Source organism: Meleagris gallopavo, chromosome Z (genome assembly GCF_000146605.3).
Source record: "Meleagris gallopavo isolate NT-WF06-2002-E0010 breed Aviagen turkey brand Nicholas breeding stock chromosome Z, Turkey_5.1, whole genome shotgun sequence".
In the NCBI taxonomy this organism is placed as follows: domain Eukaryota; kingdom Metazoa; phylum Chordata; class Aves; order Galliformes; family Phasianidae; genus Meleagris; species Meleagris gallopavo.
The window spans coordinates 10,491,910-10,516,115 of NC_015041.2; the positions used below are offsets into that span (position 1 = coordinate 10,491,910).

General features: G+C 36.7%; 1 protein-coding gene across 1 annotated transcript in view; it reads left to right on the forward strand.

The window, feature by feature from the left end:
* WDR70 (WD repeat domain 70) overlaps positions 1-23,945 on the forward strand; it is a 139,331-nt gene extending 115,386 nt beyond the window's left edge. The window contains exons 14-18 of the mRNA XM_010725350.3: positions 8,991-9,091; positions 10,880-10,959; positions 13,641-13,757; positions 15,397-15,559; positions 23,292-23,945. Of these exons, the coding sequence (XP_010723652.1) occupies positions 8,991-9,091; positions 10,880-10,959; positions 13,641-13,757; positions 15,397-15,559; positions 23,292-23,376 (546 nt within the window). The 3' untranslated portion in view covers positions 23,377-23,945. The remainder of the gene's footprint in view (positions 1-8,990; positions 9,092-10,879; positions 10,960-13,640; positions 13,758-15,396; positions 15,560-23,291) is intronic.
* Positions 23,946-24,206: the final 261 nt, after the last annotated feature.

Genomic DNA, 24,206 nt, shown 5'->3' on the forward strand with positions numbered 1-24,206 from the left:
AGTTTTAGAAGTTTCTGTCTGCTGTATCATTCTGTACAGGGAATATTTAATTTGGCTTCCAGAATCCTTTATCCTTGGACTGGGGAATTTTATGTAAGTAGCACAACATACTGTAACACATTCTCATTGTGTTGCTCCATTTAGTTTTCTGTTTTTCTTATGTAGTTTTTTTGGCCTTTGTGGGCTGCAGGGGATTCACCTGACCAAATATAGATGTCTACAGCTGATCCAGTCACCGTCGGCTCCCTTTCTAATAAGCAGAGAAAATAAACACATCCAGACTGTGATTTATCTCATACCAAAATAGATACCTAAAATAGGTTAGATGAAGGCCACTGTGAAATGCTGATTTATCTGCATTAACTGTAAAATGAGGCAGTAGAGCACAGACATTTAGAGTAGACCTATAAAGTTGTAGATATCTGAAGTTTGGTGAGATAAGTCCCACTTAACATCTTCACTTCCCTCTGCTGGTGTTGATTCTCTCTTACTAAACTTTTCACCTCATGCGTTCTGATCTTCAGTAGGCTACTTCTGCATTAATTTGTGTTGATTTAAGGATTTATGACTTTAGGCAATATATATTGAGGATATCCTGCCGCTTCATGGAAGAACCATGATAGATGAGATTCAAATGTAAGCTCTCCTAATAGTACCTGATTTTCAAACATAATTTTCAAAAAAATAAATAAATTTAAAAATCAGCATCTTCACCTTATGATTACAGAACATTATCTAAATTTGAACAGACTTTTTTTTGATCGGTAAAAATACCATCAAACCTACAGTACATTCTTCAACTGTTGAAATGTGTGAAAGTCTAGAATTTGTATGTTCTCTTTCCTGTTTTGCAATTAATCTCTAATTGACAGTATCTTTTTTTCCAGTGGTAAATTACCAGCATGTGGCAAATAGCTTCTGAGGAAGTCATTTTTGCTTTTTTCAGCTTACAAGTGGGGTATTGACTGTGCACTCACCACAGAGATAGTACAAGTATCAGCTGTATGTTAGCATCATTCAGCAAAGATTTCTGTCCTTTGAGTATAGTTTCTATTGTGAAAATAAATACATCTTCTCCAATTATCAGTCTGGTATTACTTTTGTTCAGATAGTTTTATTTTAGCTAGCTGCTGTGAAAGCAGACATGAATTCAGTTAACTTAGCCTAAAAGTGTGGCAGCTGCAGTTTTTGTAGTGCTGCCATAGAGGAATGAAAGACTGTATCTGAAGTGAAGAGAAAGAAAAATTGAACAAGTTTATTCCAGTAGCGCATTACTAACGTAGAAGCACTTTTCTCTTCCTCTGCCCTACTTGGCAGAAGAAACTATGACAATGAAACTAAATAAGCTGGTACATTATTATGGATTATCATGAAATGCACTTCACATGAAATGTTCAGTTTCAAGTACAAATGTGTAGTATTTAACCTTAAAACTTAACTGTCTTTAGGGAAAAGAGGTTGATTCCAAAGAAAACAGTTCCTGACTGACAGGCAGTAGGACCTCTTTATGGAGGGAAAAGAAATTAAAACATCATTGTAAAATATGACCCCATCTAAATTTACTTTAAATTTTGCAGTAGCAAGGAGAGAATATAGCTCCACTGAGCTGAGGGCTGCAGAAGTGTATAATGATTCCTATTTATGCCAAAAATAGGCCCTTGGAATGTTTTGGAAAATGATGAAACTTGATACCATGCCAGTCTTGCAACAAATGATGACCTCTGTACTCCAGTTATCAGTGCACGCACAGGCATACAAACGGTGTCTGTTTAATAAAATTCTGCTGATAGCAAAAGATTGCTGAATATCTTGGTGTTTATTAACATATTTCTTTACAGTTACATTTTGTTGTATGCTGGTTAAATTTTCAGCTGAAATGCAAAAAATTAAGAAGTCCATACTTTGTACTGCATCAACTCACAGACATGTAAAATGTTAGTAAGAGGAATAAAAGAAGACAGCGATAGAGGGAATCCTTAATTTTCTCTACCTATCTTGCAGAAAAGTGAAGGAGGATAGGGATGAATAGTACTTTATACAGAGAATCTTTGTACGTGCTGTCCTTATTCTGTTGTGTAACAGGCAACCTTAGGTTTTCATAGGTTCAAACGATACTAGTGAGGTTAAGTGACTGCCTCCACTCTTGAATGTGACAAAAAAAATATTTGCAGGTGTTAGAATTAATGTTCCTGTAAAGGCCATACATACTCTAATAGTGGGAAATACTAAGAATTGCTGGATTTGCCTTTTTTTTTTTTCTTGATATGCTTTGTATATATTTATGTGTGTTTTCTATAGTTCCTTTTTGCTTTACAATAGGAAGTTGAAGTATATATTAAATACTTCAGTGCTACAGAAAATATGGCATGAATCTTTTGTTCTTACACAAGATCTGTTCTGCCAGTTTTGTACACTGAAGAAACTGCTTGTAATCAGACAAAAGCCAGGACTACTGCTATGGGGCTGTGTAGGTGGGGAGAAGTGAGACTGATCTGTTAACACTTGGCTTGACGGTCTCATGAAACCTTTCCCTTATGTTGATGATCAGCTTGGCAAGCCTTGCTCCAGCTGTATCTGACTTGAATGCCCCCAGCCAATTGCTTCACTTTCCTGTTTGTCCAGAGGACAGAAGGAGTGTCAGAATAGACTACTTCCACTCTGGTTTGGATGGCTTTGGGAGCAGGAAACCCTGATCTCCAGAGGAGCTTTTTCTGACCTTCACTAAGGAGAAATACCGTGGCCTCTTTCTGGCAGCTGAGGTGTGGGAAAGCTTCTGTTACCAGGAGAAAAGGGGAACCATCAAGGAACTAATGCAGGAACAGGAGGCCACAGCAGGTGTTGGGAGATCTCTATCGAGAAAAAAGTAGGCAGTGCTCATTCCATCCTGGGTCTGTTCTGCCTATGCTGTAAAACTGAATGTTTTTACTTGAAGTGTGGGCCAGGAACTGAATTCTGTCATCACTGCTGCAATCTTGAACTGTCCTTATAACCAAAGATCCAGGAGAATTCTTCCAGTCCTTGACATCAGTCTGCAGTTTTATGACCCTACCAGCCTCGTGGTTTCATCGTAGTGGTAAATTTTCCATTCCTATGCAACAAATCATTTTAATCTTTTCTTGCTGACCTTGTAAAATGCCCTCTCTGCATTGTTTACCCCTGTAGGGGTGTTAGCCCAAGTGTTCTGGACAGTTTCAGCTGAGGCCATTAGCTCTTGCTTGCTGAAAAATCTGTTTCAGTTATTCTTCACTTTGCCTATTAAACACAGGAGTCTATTTCTAGGCCAGAATAAATGTTCCATTCTGTGTTACAAATAATTCTGTTTCAGGCTGTAGCACGGCATTTAGAGGCCAGTTCTGTCAAAGCACAGGGACATGTATAGTACCAGCAATGCCATTTGAATAGTTGCCTACTGAACTAGGCCTAATGGAAAATAACCTAACAGAAATATTATGTGATGTAGTTTACTGTTTACCTGGACCAGCAGCTCTGTTTGTGCAATACAAAGAGAAGCACACAGGTGAAAACAGACTGTAAGGGACTATTTATAAGCCCCACATGAACTGGGACTGCAGCTGTTTTAGAAGAAATGCAAATGGAATGGCAAACTAGGGAGAAAGCACCTTTGCCTGCCGCCTTTGTACTGATGAGTTTTATGGTCAAAGATAACACATACTATTAAGCTCTTACATTATTACAGGTAAATTTTCTATCACTGGTGCTGATTTTCAAACAATATGAAATTTGAAGCTTTAGTTTAAAATAAAGTTGAAAGTATTGCTTAGGCAATTCATTTTTTTCCATTTAATGTAATGATAGAGCTAGTTTCAAAAACTAGCTAGGTATGGCTAGGTTTAGGCTGTTGTTTAAGAAAGAAGATGTGTTGATGGAAAAAAAAATATATATCATTAAAATTCCATGGATTTTTTTTAAATTCTTTTCAGTCAGTCGTTATTACAAGATAGTCTGTTATCTGAAAATAATGACAAGGCCTTCTCTCAATAATACCCACTGAATCTGTCCTAAATTCTTTCTCAGTGTTCTGTTCACATTTTTAATATTCTCCCTGCCTAACTTCGTAGCATTTTTTTCACAATCTTTTTTCAGTATTTCCCAATGGAGTCATGGAATCACCAAGGTTGGAACCAGTGCAGACTTCTGAACTTACGTATGCAGTAGATATTGTCAAAGTTTTTTTGGATTGATTTCATATGAAGATCTTAATATTTTGACTACAGTAGAACTAGCAAACAGATTTTGAATTATTGCTACTAATTGTATTTTGCAAGTGATGTATATATAAGTGCTGTATTTTAAGATAGATCAGTCTTATGATTAAACAGCCGGACAGCTCAGTCTATGGGTAGAGGACTTTTATGTCAGGCTTGCAGGACTTTATGTTTCAAAGATATGCTGTCCAATACCTTCAGCCTTTACAGAACTCTCTTTTTTCAGATGTTGATGATGTTTGCATAACGATACGTTCTGCATTGTCCTTATTTGTTATGGTAAGGCAATAATTTTCATTTGCGGAGTTCAGAGATGATCTCAAATTTAATGGTTTTTGGAACCTACATAGCTTTGCCCTTGTTCAGACTTTCAAGTATTTTAAGAAACAGGTTAAGTTTTTTACTGTTGAATCTGGAATTTAACATAATTAACTGAAGTTATTATTATTGGTATTTCCTGAGCCTTGAAACTAGCATCCACTGAATTTTTATAAAGCTGGTACTAGTAATTAGTAGTCTTTTGTTCTAGTTTTTCATAAAGCACTGTCAGGCAGTTTAAATCTGTGCTCCTGTTTTGCTTCTCAGAAAAAGCATGAATGAAGCCAGCTTGGTTAGTACAGTTAGAGCTTGCTTTTAACTGCTGACATCATTACTTCTGTCTTGAGCTCTTTTCTAAGGGGAGGCAATTAAAACTATAGTACCACCTTGTTCATTTTGATATCCATTGCGTGACATAGCTTTAAAATGATACAAACCATTCTTAAAAAGTCATTGCTTAAAATGAAATAAGGATTCAAGGTAGATTCTCTTTCCATGTCAGACAAGCAGGAACTGGCAAGAAGCTGCTGGGTATTTGTACCAGGTAAAAAAGCATTACCAGTAGATCGAGGGAGGCAGTTACTGCCCTCTGCTCAGCTCTGGTGAGACACATTGTAATGCTGGGTGTTGTTCTGAGCTCCCTAATACAATAGAGATATAAATATGTTTCAGTGAGTTCAGCAAAGAATTGCAAAGATTATTAGACGCTTGCAGTTTCTGAAAACAGAAAGGCTGAGAGTGAGAGAATTGTCCATTCTGAAGAAGAGGACACGAAGAGAATCTTATTCGTAAGTACTTGATGGGGAAAATGAAGCAGGTAGTTTTCAGTGGTGCCCAGTGGTGAGACAAGGCAATAGGCACAAAATGAATTAGAGCAAATTCCACTTAAGCATAAGAAAATGTGTATTTTTGCTGTCATGGAGATGGTCAAGATTGGAACAAGTTGCCCAGAGAGGTATCCTGCAATATGTAGAATCAAACTGGATTATGTCCATAGCTACCTATTGCAGCTGAGCATGCCCAAAGTAGGGAAGTTAAATTAGGTTATCTCCAAAGGTGTCCTTCAGCCTCATCAACCATTCTCTGATTCCTGTAGGGGGGTGCATGCATGTACAGGACAGGCCAAGGAAACACTTGTTTTCTTAGTATGAGCACAATTATTACAGAGCTGGAACCTTCTTTGACCTGAAATTTGATTATTTGCATTTCCAGTGATAAAGATGTCTACCTAATTTTTCTGCGTGGACATGGCAAGAAAGTTAGACATATTAGTGGAGAAATGCTATGTTTGGGAATCAATTATTTATGCACAGTGAAGATTCTCCTTTGCTCCTTGCTCTCAGTGTTAAATCTTGGCCTACAAGGATCCCTTTGATGTATAGTTGTTCAGAATTTTTTTACTTGTGTAGGATTATATGATTGGGAAAGATTATTGGGATTCAGTTTAGGAATTCAGTATTTTGTTCTTAAAGTATTGCCAATTTCTAAAATAATCTGAAAATCTCTGTAAGTAGTTTTCATTATTTCTAATAAAGTAGGTTTATATGCCAGTGGCTTAATAAAATTACTTGCATGTTCAGATCTCATATTTGTTTAATTTGTTTTTAACAAATTATATTCTGGAGACATTTTACAGTTTCAGGAGATTTATAGTGCTGCATTTTATGGCAGTTTCTTCTGCCTCGTCTGGAGCACGTGCCTTGCTGGTTTTAAGTGTGCTGTGGATGTTTGACAAGTTAGAAACTTAGCAATCCCCATCAGCGCTTAGCCACACTGTCTCAGGCTTTGTTTTTGTTGGCTGATATCCAGTACCATGCTATAAAATACATTTACTTGTCAGAAGAAAGTGGAGAACCACATTAACTACAAAGTTTTAAAAGGCTGGCTAAACACATGCAATAAATATTAATAAAAGAGAAGGCCACCCACCTTTGACCTTCAAAACTTGTTATTAGCTTTGTATGTTTTAGAATTACCGTAACATTTTGAGTAATAGCATTACATAACAGTATGAAAGAATCTCTTACTTAAATAAAGCAACTTATTAAGAACTCTGTATTGATTATTTTGCTATCTTGGTGCAAGGATTATGGAGATGCTGCATTGCCAGAATTTTACTTTATCTTTCAGAGTTATCTGTAAAAAACATTGTCGCCATTTAGTTGCTCAAAATAGATAAGGCAGGTTTATTTGTACTTTTAAGTAAATGGGAATGTATAGCATTGTATGTGTTTATATGCAATTGGGTAGGATATTTTGTAGAGGAACTATTGTAAAGAGTGATTATGCAAACTTTTTTCTCAACTTTTTTCTTTTAGACAAGTGCAGCAAAGAGAAAAACAGTTTTTAAAAAGTCATCTTTCAACTTACAGTAGAATGAAAAATCTAATTCATGTTGGCTGAATGAGTTTCACATTTTCATCTTAGTATTTTTTGTTAAATGCCTTGTAACATTCAAAAAGAGGGAATGGAGGGATGTGGACCAAACTAGACATAGGAAGAAATATGAAATGTCAAGATCAATTCTCCATTCAAAAGAGATTCAGAAGAGCTGCTATGTAACCATTGTCTCCTAGGTTAAATGTTTATCCCCTCCCAAGATAAAGGGCTGTATTTTACTTGCACTCCTAATTATGTTTTAGCTTTTTTAGAGTTATTTCTCTCTGTAGTATGTTAGTGGTTCCCATTTTTTTTAATTGCATGTACTGTATTATCACAGAATCTCAGGGGTTGGAAGGATCAAGAGATCATTGAGTCCAACCCCCCTGCTAAAGCAGTTACCCTGCAATAGGTCTCTCAGGCAGGTGTCCAGACGAGTCTTGAGTATCTCCTTAGAAGGAGACTGCAAAGCGTCTCTGGGCAGCGTATTCCAGTGCTAACTCACTCCTACCCGATGAGATAAAAGTTCTTCCACATTTTTGTATGGAACATCATGTATTCAAGTTATAGGCCATTACTCCTTGTCCTGTCATTGCACACCATCAAAAAGAGCCTGACCTCATCCATTTGTCTCCCACCTCTCTTTAGGTATTGGTAAATATTAGTCAGATCCCCTCTCAGTCTCTTTCCCAAACTGAACAGACCCAAGTCACTCAGCCTTTCCTCATACAGGAGATGCTCCAGGCCTTTATTATCTTTGTGGCCCTGGAGTCCTTCTCGGAGATCCCTGTCTTTTTTGAACTGGGGAGCACAGAACTGGTCACAGTATTCTATATGTGGGCTCTCTATAGGGCAGAGTAGAGGGGAAAGATCACCTCCTTTGACCTGCTAACCATGACATTTTTAATGTACCCCAGGATTGTGTAAAAGTAAAATAAAAAAAAAATGGAGGTATTTTAATGATAAATGGATGCAGATTGTTGAATATTGAACTACTAACTCATTTTGAGTAGAGACTTTATTTTGTTTTTAATTTGTAAAAGATGACATGGAAAGTTTATGGGAAAAATGACTAGAAAAATCAGCATTATTGAGTGAAATACTAATATAGAATCACAGGATCATGGAATCCTTAGAGTTGGAAAGGACCTTTAAAGGTCATCTAGTCCGACTCCCCTGCACTGAACATGATGATGCATCCTGCTAGCTTTGGGTGCATTTATTACATGGATGAAAAAATATTATGAAGACATCAGTCTTGGACAGTATCTCTTTCAGCTCTTACTGTCTCTTGAAAATAGTTAATGTGTTGGTTTTTTTTTCTCTTTCAACTAGATGCACATGCATTTTTTGTTAGTGTTAAGATGTTTTGTGAATTGTGACCACTTAAGTCAGGCTGCTCTTGCAGACTTTCTGTGTTGACTGAGTATAGTGATCAGTCACATGGAGAATCATGCTATATTTATAAAGCAACAGTACTTTTAATATCTGAAAATAAGTTTCTGTGCAGATTAGAAGGATGACAGAGCTGTGAGACATAGACTTCAAATACCATGTTTTTCTGGGTATTCTAGAAGAAAAAAGAATCAAAAGTGAAAACTAGCCACTCTGCAGTCTGCGGTCAGTGAGTGAGAGGTCAACACTGTATGAGAAAGCTTTAGTGTGAGAAGAGGGGAAAAACACATTAAGTAAGGAAGAGGGTGGAAGAATTAAGAATTATAAAGAAAAATGCAAGTGTCAACAGCCTACAGTGCTATATCTGAAGCACTTCATTGTTCTCTTTCAAATCCCTCTTCAATTTAGTATTTCCATTATGCCCACAAAGATTATGGAGCAGTATGCCTGTTGAAACCACTGGTTTTCTCATTGCCACTCATTTGTACTTCCTTCCAGCCTACATCCATATGTTGTCACTCTTTTTACATTGTGTTCAATTCTGGAGAAGAGCTTCTATTCATGTATTCAAGTTTGTTTTTACTACAATGTAGGATCACCTATTTGACCATATGAGAATCAATGTTAAAATCTAAGTGAATGACTGGCAATTAATATGTTGCTTTATTTCAGAGTGTTGTGCGTTGCCTTTGGCATCCAAAGCTGAACCAGATCATGGTTGGTACAGGCAATGGACTGGCTAAAGTATACTATGATCCTGTTAAAAGCCAGAGGTACGTAATAGTGAGTAAGTTGAGAACTTCTTATTCCCTTGGATTTAGGCTGATTTTTTGATTATATTAGGAGATGAGAAAAAATTATTTAGTAGTGTTTATTTTGCAGAGTTTTACTTGTTTATTTACAGTAAAGAAGAAAAAAGAAAACAAAAAAAAAAAAAAACCACTTGTTTTTCAAAAGCTATTCATCTTCCTCCAGAATCTTAGTGATGCTGTATGGTGACAGTTCTACCTGAATTTACACATGCGTTCTGAAATGGTGTGAAATCTGCTGTAAGAATAACCAGCCTTTCATTTCACAAAATCATAGATCCAGATCTAGATTGGAAAAGACCTCTAGGATCATCCGGTCTAACCATCAGCTCATCACCATCATGTTGAAAAACCGCATCCCTAAGAGTCACATCTCCAAGTTTCTTGAGCACCTCCAGGGATGGTGACTCCACCACTTCCCTGGACAACCTGTTCCAAAGCAGTGTCATTCTTTCAGAGGAAAAAATTTTCCTGCTATCCAACCTAAAACTCCCCTGATGCAACTTGAGGCCATTACCTCAAGTTGAGCAGTTGAAGGTTGCTGATGTGGTGTTTTTGAAAGGCTTACTGATTAGTCTTTTTGATGTCATATTTCATTTCATTTTTGGAATAAAAACGTTGTTCAGAAGTATTAGCCTAAACTTCAGAGTATGTGAAGTAGTGGTGGAAGGCCTAATTTGAAACCTCATCTCCACCACCCCCTCCTGTCACATGTGGATTTTGCCTGCATCTAATTAAAGGTGGTAGTGATTAATCAGAAGGTGATTTGTCAGTCTAGAATGAATAGAAGAGGATTTAACTAGTCTATAAATACTTCAGCAATTACCTTGCTTTTACCATCTGGGTTGGCTAGAGAACTTCCTTCCTTATCAGCAGGGGAAGAATGTGTGTTTCATATATTCTGAGTGGTATGACTATTGTTACAGTAAAGAGTTTGGTTCCCTTATATGCCCTCATCTTTGTTTCACTAGCATGCAGAAACATTCTCTGTTGCAGTTCAAAATTCCAAGATACTTAGAATGACCTGGACTCTTGAGTATGAAATTAAATTCTTTTATATAAGATTGGCAGAAAGAAGTGTTATTTTTCTGTTTCTTATCAATTTAGAGGAGAGAAGGAAATTATGTAATCATTGTTTGGACCTGTCTATAGACAATGTTTGTCCCAGATGTAGCCCCAAGTCTCTTGTACACGCACTAGAAAAATGTTAGCTCAATTTTGTACTCTTTTGATTCCTGGTAGATAACAGTAATAAGAAAAGAACCACCAGTTTAAATTAGTCTTGTTGCAATCAGGCTTGTGCAGGTATTCCCACTGCAGTGTTACAAACACCTCTAATAAGATAACTACTACCTGAGCTACTTAGGAAAGGAACAAGGAGCAAATCATTGTCTGTGTTTGGAAAGGGCCACTTTCTGTGTGCATTCTGTAAGTACTGTGGACAAATGATATGTGATAGGAGACTTCTGTCATTACTTCCACATGTCATGTAAACTGATCTGAAAAAGAAACTGCATCTTTTTATCCCCCTTCATGGATATACCATCTTCATGGACATACCAAGATACACACAGTCACGAATATTCAAAGTGCTATATGATTTAGTGGAGAATATGCTGTAAGAATATGTTAAATAGTGAATAATATTCAACATAATAATACGTTGAGTAACTGACTATGTTGTGCTTGGATAAAAAATGGTTTTTGTTTGATATAAAAGGACCAACTGTGCTGCTCTACGTTTTCTTCTAGGGGAGCAAAATTATGTGTGGTCAAAACAAAAAGGAAAGAGAGACAAGCAGAGACTCTTACACAGGATTACATTATAACACGTAAGGAATTTATACATCTTTTTATCTGAGCATCCTTAACTCTTTCTCAGGTATCATTTTATTTGCAAATGATTTAGGATTTAGTTTTGTATTTTTCCGTATTAAAAACCTGCAGTCATTCCGTCATCCCTTAATCTTTGGGTGCTTCATACAAATTTATTTATAGCTCTGCAAATCTGGAAAGCTATGTATCTGGAATGACCTGTAAAGATGGTGGTTGTATTCTAGATTATGGTGCATTTGAAAAGACAACTGTCTTAAAAAGTTGGAGTGACCTTTTATAAGGATTTTGTATTAAAAAAAAAAAAAAGGACTTAAGGGACTTAAGATCCAAGATTATTTTCATCCTTTATTGATGAGTGTGCCTTTTGCCACTTGGTAACATGGACAAGTACCAATGGCAAAATCATAGACGTGAGGGATTGCTCTTAAGCAAATTCCTATTGATCTTTCAAGATTTGGAACTTGCCTAGTAGTATATGGGTTTTTAAATAGTTAAAATGTTTTTCCAGCTTAAGGGGTTATAGTTCTGTAATATGACTCACTGATGGCCTTAGAAATTGTTATTGTTACTATGAAAATTTTAATGACGTACTTTTTCCCAAGAGCAAATTTTACTAGGGGATTAGGAGTCTGAGCGATTTTGGCCTTCCCTTTTAGCACCACTCTGTGCAGTGTTTCCTCAACTGGAGTGACAGCAGTCCCATGACTCTGCTATCCCACTTCTTTTCTTCTTCTATTCCCATGGTTTTTGGATCCAGCTCTACTTACTGGTAATCTTGGTCTTAGAAATAGCAAAAACCACTGTTACTGAACAGTTGGCAGCAAAATAAACAATATTTAGAATGAGAAACTATGGGGAATATTGGTGACCAGGCCCATATCAAAGGCATTTAGGTTCTCGATTCCTGTTTCAGGTATTTTCCAGCCATAGCTGTCTCCTACTTACTTCACTGCTGCAGATGTGCAGCTCCAGTTCTTGGGCTGCCGTGGGTAAAGTAACAGCTCATCAAGATCGTAGGTCTCCTCCGAGTGCCATTCTCACTTGATCCTTAGTACAGCCTTGATTATATCAACACTGTCTGTTCTCTAAAAATTGTGTGTGTGCTGTTGTTAAAGTTTATATCAACACTGTCTGTTCTCTAAAAATTGTGTGTGTGCTGTTGTTAAAGTTTACATTGTGAAGAGTGATATATTTTCCTTTAAATTCTCTTTAAAATTCAATAGAACTTGTGAATCTTCCACATCATTTTGAAATTATGTAAGGATATTTTCATATAAACAAACTAGTAAAAATACTTGTGAGCGGGTAGTGAACTGGTTGTACAAATTTGCTTTTTACCTATTTTTAAATTTGTTGTATATTTATGAAACTTTTCAGAGGTTATATGTGTTTCTTCTGAGCTTACAGGTGGAACTGGGAAGAACCGGCAATCTCAGAAATCCTTTCCAAAGTGAACTAACTGCATTTTCCTCCTTGTGTTTTTTTGTTTGTTTATTTTTAATTGTAGCTGCTTCTTAATCTCAGAATTGTCTATAATACCTGTTTAAAAAAGCAAGAACATTTTTGGAGAATTGTGTATTACTTTTAAAATGTAGGAATATGCAGCTTGAGTTTCCCTTGGACAGACTTCACTCCTCAGATGTTCTATGCAAACCAACCAAATTCATTGCTTTGAAATGCCAGGAACAATTTGCTGTTATCTGTCAGAAATCTGTAAAAAAGACCCCTAACGATTATTCCCAAAGTTCTACTGCTATTTCATATGACTGACTTTTCATTGTCTAATAAATTTAGCAGGCTTCTGGAAGTAAAGTGGAAAAGGGGGACCTAACAGTCTTAGGTCTCTGGATGCTGCTTCCCTTTTTGTATTATTAAATATAGAGCTAATTTCCCTACATTTAAGATTTTGTTTGGTTTTTGTCTTTTTTGAGTCTTTTGGCCCCAACACAATTTCCCACATTTTGGGAAACACCAGCTATCCACACACTGCAGAGTGAAAGCTAAGCCTCACCATGAGAAAACAATGTCCCTTGACATGATAGTCCTCTTCCGCTGTTGAGTGTAGTTTTTCTGAGCAGATTGAAATAGCATACATGTAAACTACAGTGATTGAAGATGTTGCAATTTTCTGAAGAAAGAGAATTTTTAAAATCATGATAATTCATCCAAACTGCCGGGTATTCTTCCAACCTTGATTAGTGCTGTAATTTAAGAAAAAAATGAGCATGATTTTGTATGCAGAAACATCATGATTCATTGAGGGGATTCCTTTTCTTTCTCAGATGCAAAAGTGCATCTAGAGTTTTCATGTTGCTGGGTTACTGGAAACATGTAGAAAAATTGAAAGTTCAGGAAAAAAGGCAACCAAATGGTCACAATGCTATTGTTGTAAACTGAATGTCAGAGGAATAGATCATGTGTACATAAACAATGCAATCAGTATTTCACATGAAATACTGGTGCCTGAACGCACCCTGGAAATTTGGCTACTTCCCTGTTTGAAAAATTCAAAATTTAGAGTGAAAAAGCCCTCCAGAATGCAACTCATTGCTTGGGAGACTGCTTCTGCCGCCTTTCATGTTGCACGGGCAAATCACAGTCTTCACCATCTTATTAAGATGGTAAAAAGATAATGGAATTTTTAACATTTTTTGTTCTTCAAACTTTGACTTTTCAGCTCATGCACTTCCAATGTTCCGTGAACCACGACAGCGAAGCACCAGAAAGCAGCTGGAGAAGGATAGGCTGGACCCTATGAAATCTCACAAGCCAGAACCTCCAGTAGCAGGACCAGGTAATCTACACATAATCACTTCATACTGTCCTATGCCAAAGAGGCTGTCTTGTTTGAATTCTGAGTTTCTTGAGTAAGATCACATAGCATTTGTAGGACAACTTGGGGATCCTAGCCTAGCCAGTATGGGTTCATGAAAGACAGATCCTGCTTAACCAATCTGATCTCCTTCTGTTATCGAGTGACCCACCTGGTGGATGAGGGAAAGGCTGTTGATGTAGTCTACCTAGAGTTCAGCAAAGCCTTTGACACTGTCTCCCACAGTATTCTCCTGCAGAAGCCGGCAGCCCGTGGCTTGGATAGGTACACTATTGGCTGGGTAAGGAACTGGCTGGAGGGCCAGGCCCAGGTAGTGGTGGTGAATGGAGCTAAATCCAGCTGGCAACTGGTCATGAACTGGTTCCCCAGGGGTCAGCGCTGCTCTTCAGTACTTTTATTGATGACTTGGATGAGGGCATTAAGTGCACCCTCAGTAAGTTTGCGGATGACACCAAGTTGACAGGAAGTGTCAATCAGCCTGGGGGTAGCGAGGCCCTACAGAAGGATCTGGACAGACTGGATTGCTGGACTAAGGCCAGTGGGATGAGCTTCAGCAAGACCAAGTGCTGGATCCTCCACTTTGGCTGCAATAATCCCAGGCAGAGCTACAGGCTTGAGAAGACTGTGTAGAGGAAATGGACCTGGCAGTACTGATTGATGCTCAGCTGAACATGAGCCAGCAGTGTGCCCAGGTGGCCAAGAATACCAATGGCATCTTGGCTTGCATCAGAAATAGTGTTGCTAGCAGGAGCAAAGAGGTGATCATCCCTCTGTACTCAGCTACAGCTTGACTAGTGTGTTCAGTTCAGAGGCCCCTCAAGAAAAGCATAGAGGCCCTGGAGCATGTTCAGAGAAGGGCAGTGAAGCTGTTGGTAGGTCTGGAGTGCAAGTCTTGTGAGGAGCGGATGAGAAAACTGGGATTATTTTATCTGGAGGAGACTCAGAGGAGACCTTATCCCTCTCTACAGCAGTCTGAGATATTGTGGTGAAGTGGGTGTCGGCTTCTTCTGCGTAACTAGCAATTCAAATAGAGGGAATAGTATCAAGTTGCGGCAGAGGAGATTCAGGTTGGATGTTAGGAAAAACGTCTTATCTAAAAGAGTGGTCAGGCACTGGAACAGGCTCCCCAAGGAGGTAATGGAGTCGCCATCCCTGGAGGTGTTCAAGAAACATTTAGGTGTCATAATAAGGACATAGTTTAGTGGTGAAACGGTTATAAGTGGATGATCGGACTGCATATTCTTGAGGGAAGGCCTTTTCCAATCTTGCGGTTCTATGAATCCATAGTTCTGTGATTCTAAGCTTGTTTGGATTTGAATTCAACCATTTCTAGTGAGGGACTGCTGTATGGGTGAACAGTGTCCAGTTCTGTAAGACATTGCTCTTTGATTGGAGTACTTGCCTAAAATAAATTAATAATCACAATTACTTACTCTATGTAATCAGTAAAACATTTAAGTGAACACAGTCCTGAATTAAGCTCCTTCTGTAATCTTACCTAGCTTCTTCATATCAGATCACTGTTGCAGACATTATATGTTTATCTACTTCTTGAATGTTTTTCTATAAAATATTAATGTCTCTTTTTTTATTGCTATAGGCCGTGGTGGCCGTGTTGGAACTCATGGAGGTACCCTGTCGTCGTACATAGTCAAGAATATTGCACTGGATAAGACAGATGATAGCAATCCTCGGGAGGCTATTTTACGTCATGCAAAGGAAGCGGAGGAGAATCCATACTGGGTTGCTCCAGCATATGCTAAGTAAGGAAGCAGTTAAAAGCACAAGTAATATTTATAAAGGCCAGTAGGACTTCGGTAAAAATAGAAGACACATTTTTAACAGTATACTTTGCCTTTTCTGACTTATTGTCATTAATAGGTAAACCAAGACTATATCATGCTCTTACATGTAAATAAGAGCTTCCATGAGTTTAAATGATTAAAATTTGATATTTCCATTCTTTAAATTTGCCTGTCAGTGCTAGGAAATAATTTTAAAGCTTTCTGAATTCACAAATCTTCTACAAGTAAACATCAGAAACTGATTTTAAAAGGCAATATGCCTTTTGGTAAGTTACTGTCCCACTGACAGAGACCAGCATGGTGGTTCCCAGTATGCCCTCTGGCCCAGACAGAGTCTAAGATTAAACCTTCAGAAATATTTGCTTGGTGGTATGACAGTGTATTTTAAACAGTTTCTTAGATGTCATTGATTACTGAATTTTTCATGCATTGGGACTTAGCTACTGCTTGGATTAACTTGGTCTTAGAGGTACAAAAGTATTAAAAATCACACTGAGAATTGCACTCAATTTAAACTGTATATGTGGGGGTGGTACTTGTCCACTTTACACTGAAAAACTGCAATATTCTTCCTTAGTGATTTCTATCAAGTATTTATTTATTTTCTAAGAATTAGTACAGCTCAAACCATTAAAAAATAAAATTTTGTGGTATAAAAATACTCAGTAAATAAATGCATTTGATACTAAGGAGCAGAAAATGCCACTTAAAAATTACAAATATTTTAACATTTTGTTATTGTCACTGGTGTTGTTTTTTTTGCACAAAATAATCTGCCTAGTATAAGTAGTATCTTCAAAATTAATAGCAAAAAGCTGTGAAAAGATGAAATAGGCTTCACAAAACAGGCAGAGTCAGTAACAGATTGGATTTTTTTTTATTAGCAGCCCATTGTTTTATCTCCTAGGCAGTATTTTCATTTGTACTTTACTTACTGTACTTTCCTTATTACTTCTGTAGCTCATTAATGAAAAGATATCACATCTTTCTAGAAACTTGGAATGTAATAGGGAGTGTAGCTGTTTCTAGCAGAAACACTTATTTCCTAACTTGACCCTTAATACCTTTTCCAAAGGAGTTTGAGAACATTAGTACCCACTCTGACTTTGACTAAATAATTAATAAGTATGATGTTGTTCTGAAGTACATCAAATCAGTGCATTCTATAATACCATCCTTATATGAAGTCAAAGAAAGAAATGTTTGAAAGGTTAATTTTGTAACAGTTGTAATGCCAACTGTTGATTTTTAATTGCTTGAGGGTTCATGTTTCCGAGGGATGAAATTCACTTTGAATGTGTGGGTACCTGTTTTTTTTTAGAATGTGTAACTTTGTTCTCAGCAGTAAACACAATCCTCATTCCATCAGGTAGATACCTCATTGTATTTTTGGCTAAGCGACTTCATTGATTGTATATTGAGTTTCACCTCTGACACCTGCAATGTAGTAGACATGAAAGTTTTAAAACATAGCTGTATTACAGGAGGCTTGCTGTGTCAGGTGGGTGGATCTCATTGTGGTTTCTTGTTAAAAGATGTAGCTGCAGGGGAAGAAGAGAGCTGGCTGAGAAATAGGGAGGATGCAAGTCCAGACTGCTATTAACTTACACACCAGAAGGTGATACGTATGTGGGGGAGTTGGGCTGCAGCCAGCAGCATGCTGCCTTGACAGTTTTGTCAGTTGATAAATCTCATGCCAAGGAAATTGCTGCTATCCTTGCTTCAGAATCTGGACTTCAAGATGTACCCCATGCAAAGAACTTTTTAAACCTTCATTCTTATTATTCTTTGTAATTACTATTTATTATTATTTATATACAGTTATGACAATGAAATGCAAAAACTTTACAATTGTTTTATGTTCTTAACTTTCAGAAATGGATCTCTATGTTAGCAGCTGCAGACCAATGGCAGTCATAGCTGCTTACTGACATGCATGCATAATGCAGAGGGCTGCATTATAATACATCCAATATGTGACTTTATAGGTAGTGCATATTTACCTGGTATAAAGCATTTTACAGACCTTCTTAACAGATATGTATTTTATTAAAGTACAAATAATTGATGTAAATTATCACAAAATACTGTATCGTTTTTCCCCAGAGACTGTTAAAATCAGGGTTCATAATAGTAAGCAGTATATAAACTTAGAGAAACTGTCTCCTGTAGTTAGGACTAGTGCTTCTTTTATAGCACAGGATACGTTTGAGAGTTACGAAAGGCGATATTCTGCTGTGTATTTAAAATGACGTGCTGCCTTGAGACCTTGGAAACACACAATCAATGCGTTTCATTTTTTCAGCGGTGTTTATTCTTTTCACTAATTTATTTCTTTGCTATCAGTTTTTCCACGTTTTTGTGTTAACTTCAATTTAAATGTGGTGTAAAAATGTTCACCTCAAATAGCTCTTGTTTGATAAGGCTTTTGTTTTTGTTGTCTCATAGATGGTTATTCACCTACAGTCTTCAATTTTCCTTCTTAGGAAGATGTTTAAGGAATAGATATTTGTTTTCTTTAGAGGTTGCTACAAAGTAATGTTAGACAAAGAAGACTAAGAAATATACATTTTCTTACTGATAAGTTTTTATAGCTGAATGTGATGCCTGAGTTAAGCATCTGAATTGTAAGTGATTAGGTCATTCTCAGCCAGATAACATTTTAAGCCAATTAATTTCTTTAATTGTGTTTTCACTTCAGAAAATTTGTTTAATGCCTATAGCAAAACTTTTGCTGTCAGTGTATACATTGTATGTAAAAAAATTCCTTCTTTTTAAAGGTGCCTAATCTGTTCTTGAAGCCAAATATTTAAATTATTTATCACTTGAATTTATTTTCAAGCTTGTTATTATTAACATGGCCTTTCTTTTTGTCTTATAATCTAAGCTGGAAAGGGAGAGAAAATACATGAATGGCAAAAGGGTGGGTGAAAATAACACATGCTGCTGAGAGGATAATGCTAGAGAATAATAGTAAGTACAAATGGAATCAGAAGGTGACATATCACAGAAGGCCAACGTGAATAAAGTGTCAAAAGAGATGAGATCAACAGCAGGAAAAGTCTGTATGGAACAATTAAAAAAAAATGAGTAAAACAAAAACCAAAACAAAATTTTAAAAAACCCTGAGATTTTTTGGGAAAAAGCTTGCTTGAGACCTTGGCATGAGTTTTTCCGTTGGAGTGAAAGGAAAGGAAGGACAGATTGAAGATTTCAACTAAAGAACTACAGGAAAAGAACTTGAAGCATCAGTTGTAAATGTTTGAAAATTACATTCTTTTTGAGCTGTTTGTTTTAACACAGCTGTACAGAGATACTGTAAGGACTTCAGATGTCCCTCTGAAGGATCAGTATGAATTACTAAGCATTGTAGCTGAGGGGCTAATCAGGCCCAGATGTATCTTTCTTCTGTACTGTAGGGAAGATCAGGGTGAAATTTCCCTCTGCATCAACTTAGACCACAGTTCTTAGAAACCATCTTACATTACAGAGTTGTTGCTCCTATTTGGCTGCTTTGTTATTGCTGCTTGCCACAGGCAAAAGGGAACAATCTAGCTGCACTGTACTTACTGTTTTTTTCCCTAAATAGCATTTATTAGTATGTGAAATGTTAGTCATATTGTGGATCATGTAGTATCCTTAACTGAAAAAGCAGGACTGACCAGAATGTTGTAGAACAGTGATTTTGCTGACACATTGGTATGTTTAAGCTAAATCTTTTTTGGAGGTTGTTAACCTCCAAAAGAGAGAAGTCACTGAGAAGAGTCAGACTACTTCTTGAGGTAAGGAATACAAAGGTGCCTGATGCTTAAAGCTTCTTGCCTGTCTGAAAGTAGCCTGTTTGACATGATTCTGTTTTCCAAGTATGCTTGAAAGTCTTTAAATTTGTTTCAGTGCAAAATAAGCTCCAATTTTAAAAGTTACTGTGACAGAAGTCACATGCTGTGATATGCAATTGTCTTTTCCAGCTGGTTTAGCTGTAGCAGTATTTTTTTTAACTGCAGCTTTGTGAATCACAGATGTGATTCACTACTTTTACAACATCTGAAAAAAGCAACTGAGTAAGACAACACATAACCAGAGGGATTGTAGTGACTCTTAAGAGGTCTGTGTGAACACTGGATTTTTTAAATTTTTTTTAAGTTTCTGTATAGCTGAACAAATTGCAAAACAGTTAAGTAAAGAGGAGTCTAGGAAGTCCACAGAAAATCATACTAGCAAATTTAATAAGAATGGTCTTTGTTTGTTTTCCTGTTTTTGGTTACAGCCTTTTGATGTAACTGACAATAGGAATGCCTTTATCAGTGTATATTAGTTTTTTCTGACAGTCATGTGGAATTACATGGTCATAGAATAATGTAGGTAGGAAGGGACCTCTAGAGATCATCTAGTCCAACTTCCTACTTAAAGCTTTCTCATTTAGATTAGGTTATTGAGGTCCAATTAGATCAGGTTTCTCAAGAACGTACACAGTTGAGATTGAATATCCTCATGGATGGAGATTCAGCAGCCTTTCTGGGCAGTTTGTCTAGCATTTGACCACCCTCATAGTAAAAGAAAACAAAATTGCTTGTATCTAACTAATATTTTCCATGTTACACATGTTCTGTTGTCCCTTGTCTTATAGCTGCAGCTTCAAGAAGATTCTAACTCCATCTTCTCTGTAGCCTCTCATGATGTCACTATGTAGTTGTAGGTAGAAGTGGAATACTTTTTTAGCCTTCTGTGCTAAGGCTGAAGACACGCTTTGCTCAGATTCTTCTCATGTATGGTATACTCCAATCCCCTAACTGTCTCGGTAGTGTATTTCCATTATAACCAGTCTGATGGCCACCACTGTCTCTTATACTATAGAGCCCATAAGTAACTATATTAATTCAGATGTCATTTCACAAATGCTGAATAAAGAGGAATTTTATGGAATCTCTTATGACTATCTCTGTTAAGATAGTCAGGGACAGTATACTTTGCTAAATCTGTGCTGGCTGTTCCTTATCACCTTATTGGCCTTCTTGCACCTGGAAAAGTCTTCCGTGAGGATTTGTTTCATAGCTTTCTCAGGGTGCAAGGTTAAGTAGACTGACCTATAGTTCACCCAGAACTTCCTTTTGCCTGTTATGAAAATGAATAGCTTGCCCTTCTGAGTCATCAAAACCCTATTCTGGTGACCATGACTTCCTGAAGATGAAGAGGAGACGTGGTAGAATCCCCATCAAAGAAGGTTTTCAAAATGTGATAGGACTGGCTGCTAAATAATCTCGTCTAGGCTTGCTTTTCCCAGAAAATTTTGAACCTGATATATTACACAGGCTGTCCTGTGTTTTATTTTGTAGCTTTCAGGAACAAAGATAAATAAAATTGATAAGAGAGTTGATGGAGAAAAAGAACACAGCTTTCCAAAATATTATCTAGTTCTCAGAAATGAAAACATTTTGAAGTAGTATGCCTGTTTTGATCATTTTTATATAAATACTAATCATGGAGCAAGCTCGTATACACTGGCAATCTCCAGTGGAATTAGTAAGCAAAACAATGTGTGTTTAAATTAAATAGTCACTATTGATAATTGTGTAAGAAAGAGTGTTTTCTGTGCTTGCACCTTAAGATCAGTCAGGTGTTATAAGTATCCAAGTTGCTGCTGTAAAACTTGTGGAGGTTGAACAGCTTACACTGCAGCTGAGCTGAGGCTACAGCCATTTCATGCTGATTTTTAAAAATGAGATAGCAAGCAGACTTGATTTCCTCCGTATATATTTTCTTGAGACAGTTACTGCTGGATTATGCTACAATCTCCCCCCTTGGCCACATTTTTATTGGATTCCGAGTACCTTACTAACGTTTCCTGACATCTGTAACTATTCACAGTGCCTCTTCCATCACAGAAATTGCATAGCTTCTGATGTTCATTTCACAAGTTGTGTAATTTTTCTTGAGTGGAAGTTTCTGATAAAAATTGTGAGTGTTGAAATTTCATGGTCAGAGATGATTGATTTGCATTTGATTAATTGTGTCTTACTACCCGACATCTCAGTTCTTGTACCTTTAGGTATATAAGTTTGGGTACCTTTCTTTTGATCGTTGTGATAAAAGGAAGATACACTTCTAAAATGTGCTAAATAAGCTATCATCAACAGGTTTTGAAAAAGTGGGAGAGACAGAAGATTCCATACATTCTGTTTCTTAAGCAGCCAATAGAATCCATTGTTTGTGCCAATGAAGCCTTCATCCTCGTTGGCTGTTTTGGAATCAGTGATGATTAAAGAAAAATCCTCTTTCAGTGATTGGTTAAGAACAATTTATGTAACTATTTTCTGATGAGAGTTTACTTACTTTTCTGTTTTCCATGGAGAGCAGAATGACTCATCTAACTAGTTTAGGTCTTCATACGCATTCAAGGTCTGCTAATGTGAAATGAGACATGAAGCCTGCACCAGGGGACTGTGTACTAATTGAGAGTTCCTCTATAGGACCATCTCTGGAACCTCCTTGGCCTTTTGGCTAAGATCAAGTGTAGTGTAGTATCCTTTGGAAGACAGAGAAGGAGAAAGGCCAATAGAAAGATTTCATGTATACAGAAAATCATCTTTGACTAGTACCTATCTTATGCTGTATATTTAACAACTGAAGAATCCTGTTCTTTATTGGCCAGTGTCTTGCTATTACTCTTCAAAGTCAGTTGAATTACGCCTGTTGTGTCAGTAAGGCAGACACAGTTATGGTGAACCTCATGCATTTTGTTGACTGTGCCAAATAACAGTTGTTGTAACAATAGTTAGTGCTTCACATCCTCAAACTGCTGTGAAAGCATTAGTTAATACACTAGTGAGCTGATGACTGCCTTGGATGTGTTGTGTGTTCTGTCATGTAATTGATGTAATGAGAAGTTGAACACGGCCGACTTCAGAAATCTGTTAGTTTCAGCTAGACATTAATTGTGCTAAGAATCAGGTTGGAAGTGGGTGCCATGTAATTAAAGTGTAAAACACGGGAACTGAATGTCCAAACAGTTTTTTGAAATGCTGCTTGATACTATGTTTATTTTAAAAGTAATTAATAGTTATTTTTAAGTTAAGTAAGTGTTATTTAAAATACAGGTAAACATTGGAGGAATAGATACCATCAGACTTGACTGTAAGATATACTGTGTTTTCATATGAAAATCATTAGTTTTATTATGCTACAGTAGTGCTGGATAAAGTCTCTAGAGGAGAAGCTGTTTTTTTCATGCACAAACTAAGCCAGAAACCATACTGTTCTGTTTTTGCTCACTGGCTCCTGTAATACTACAGTGTATCAAAATGGAGGTTTCTTTTTCTGATTAATGGGATGAGATCTGAAGCTTCTCTTTTGTAGGTTATATTAAATTGACTTGTTTTTCTCATTTATCATAATTTTACTTATGGAACACACAGATAATGATTAGGAGCTGATGAGAATATACTTGCAGAAGATACGTGCTTATTACCTTGCTCTCCATACTTTGCCTAAGAGCTGTGCCTTCAGCTCTTCTTAGTCAGATGATGGGTTTGCTTTTTCGTTTTTTTTTGAGAATGAAAACCAGCCAACTCTAGGATGTTTTTTTTTAAAGGCTGTCATTTGTGTCTAATGTATGTCTAATACAATTCCTGATAAATAACTGTAGTCTGACTTAATATTTTCTTCTAATAACATTCTTCTTAATATTTTCTAGAACACAGCCAAAAACAGTTTTTGCAGAAATGGAACCAGAAGATGATGAAACAGACAAGCCAGAATGGAAAAAACGTAAAATTTGAGGAAATCGGTGTAAAGAATAATGAAGAAGCATTTGAAATAAACTGTAGCATTTATTTCTTTGTTTTGTGTAGTGGATCAAAATTTGAAAGCATAAATTACACTTTCATAAGTCTTGCTGCAGTGTGAAAGGAATTGTATTATAATGGATTATCGTATCACATCTGAATTCTGTAATAAAGAACGAAGTGTATGGTGCAAAGGAAACTTGCACTGTAGTGACTTCCTTACTTTGCCAAGTGCTTTTTTTTTATTGCAAACTTTACTAATGCTGTCACAACAGTGTTCAATGATTTTAAATATATGAATAAAATGTACTTTTTATTTTTACTAGTAAAGTCTAATGTTTCCACAAATAAACCAAACTTACATTTTTGTTTCTCATTTTTCACATTTATTAATGTGAAATAGTCCACTAGAAAACGTTTCTAGTGTTTATTCTTACATAAATTGCCTTCGTTACGTTTGTGTAGTGTCCCACAATAGTGCTTTGTATGGCCTTCATTTTTCAAAAATGTGAAATAGGAATAGACAACCATATGTTATGCTTCAATAAAAACACTGTAAGTTTGTTGCCTAGCTGATTTTTTTCAGGCCCTCCTATCTATATTACTTTGTATTGATTATTACAGGATAGAGCTGAGCTGTGTTTTTATAGTGAGCTTTTTATATATTAATGTACACAGTTAGAGAGATATCGTTGTATACCTGAATTATGTATGCCTTAGCTCACACTCTCTGAAAACTGATGCTATTCTATATAAAGTGTAGGGGTTTTTTAAGTGTGTGTTCAGCATTAACATAGAATTGCTGATGTGAAGGACAGATTTAA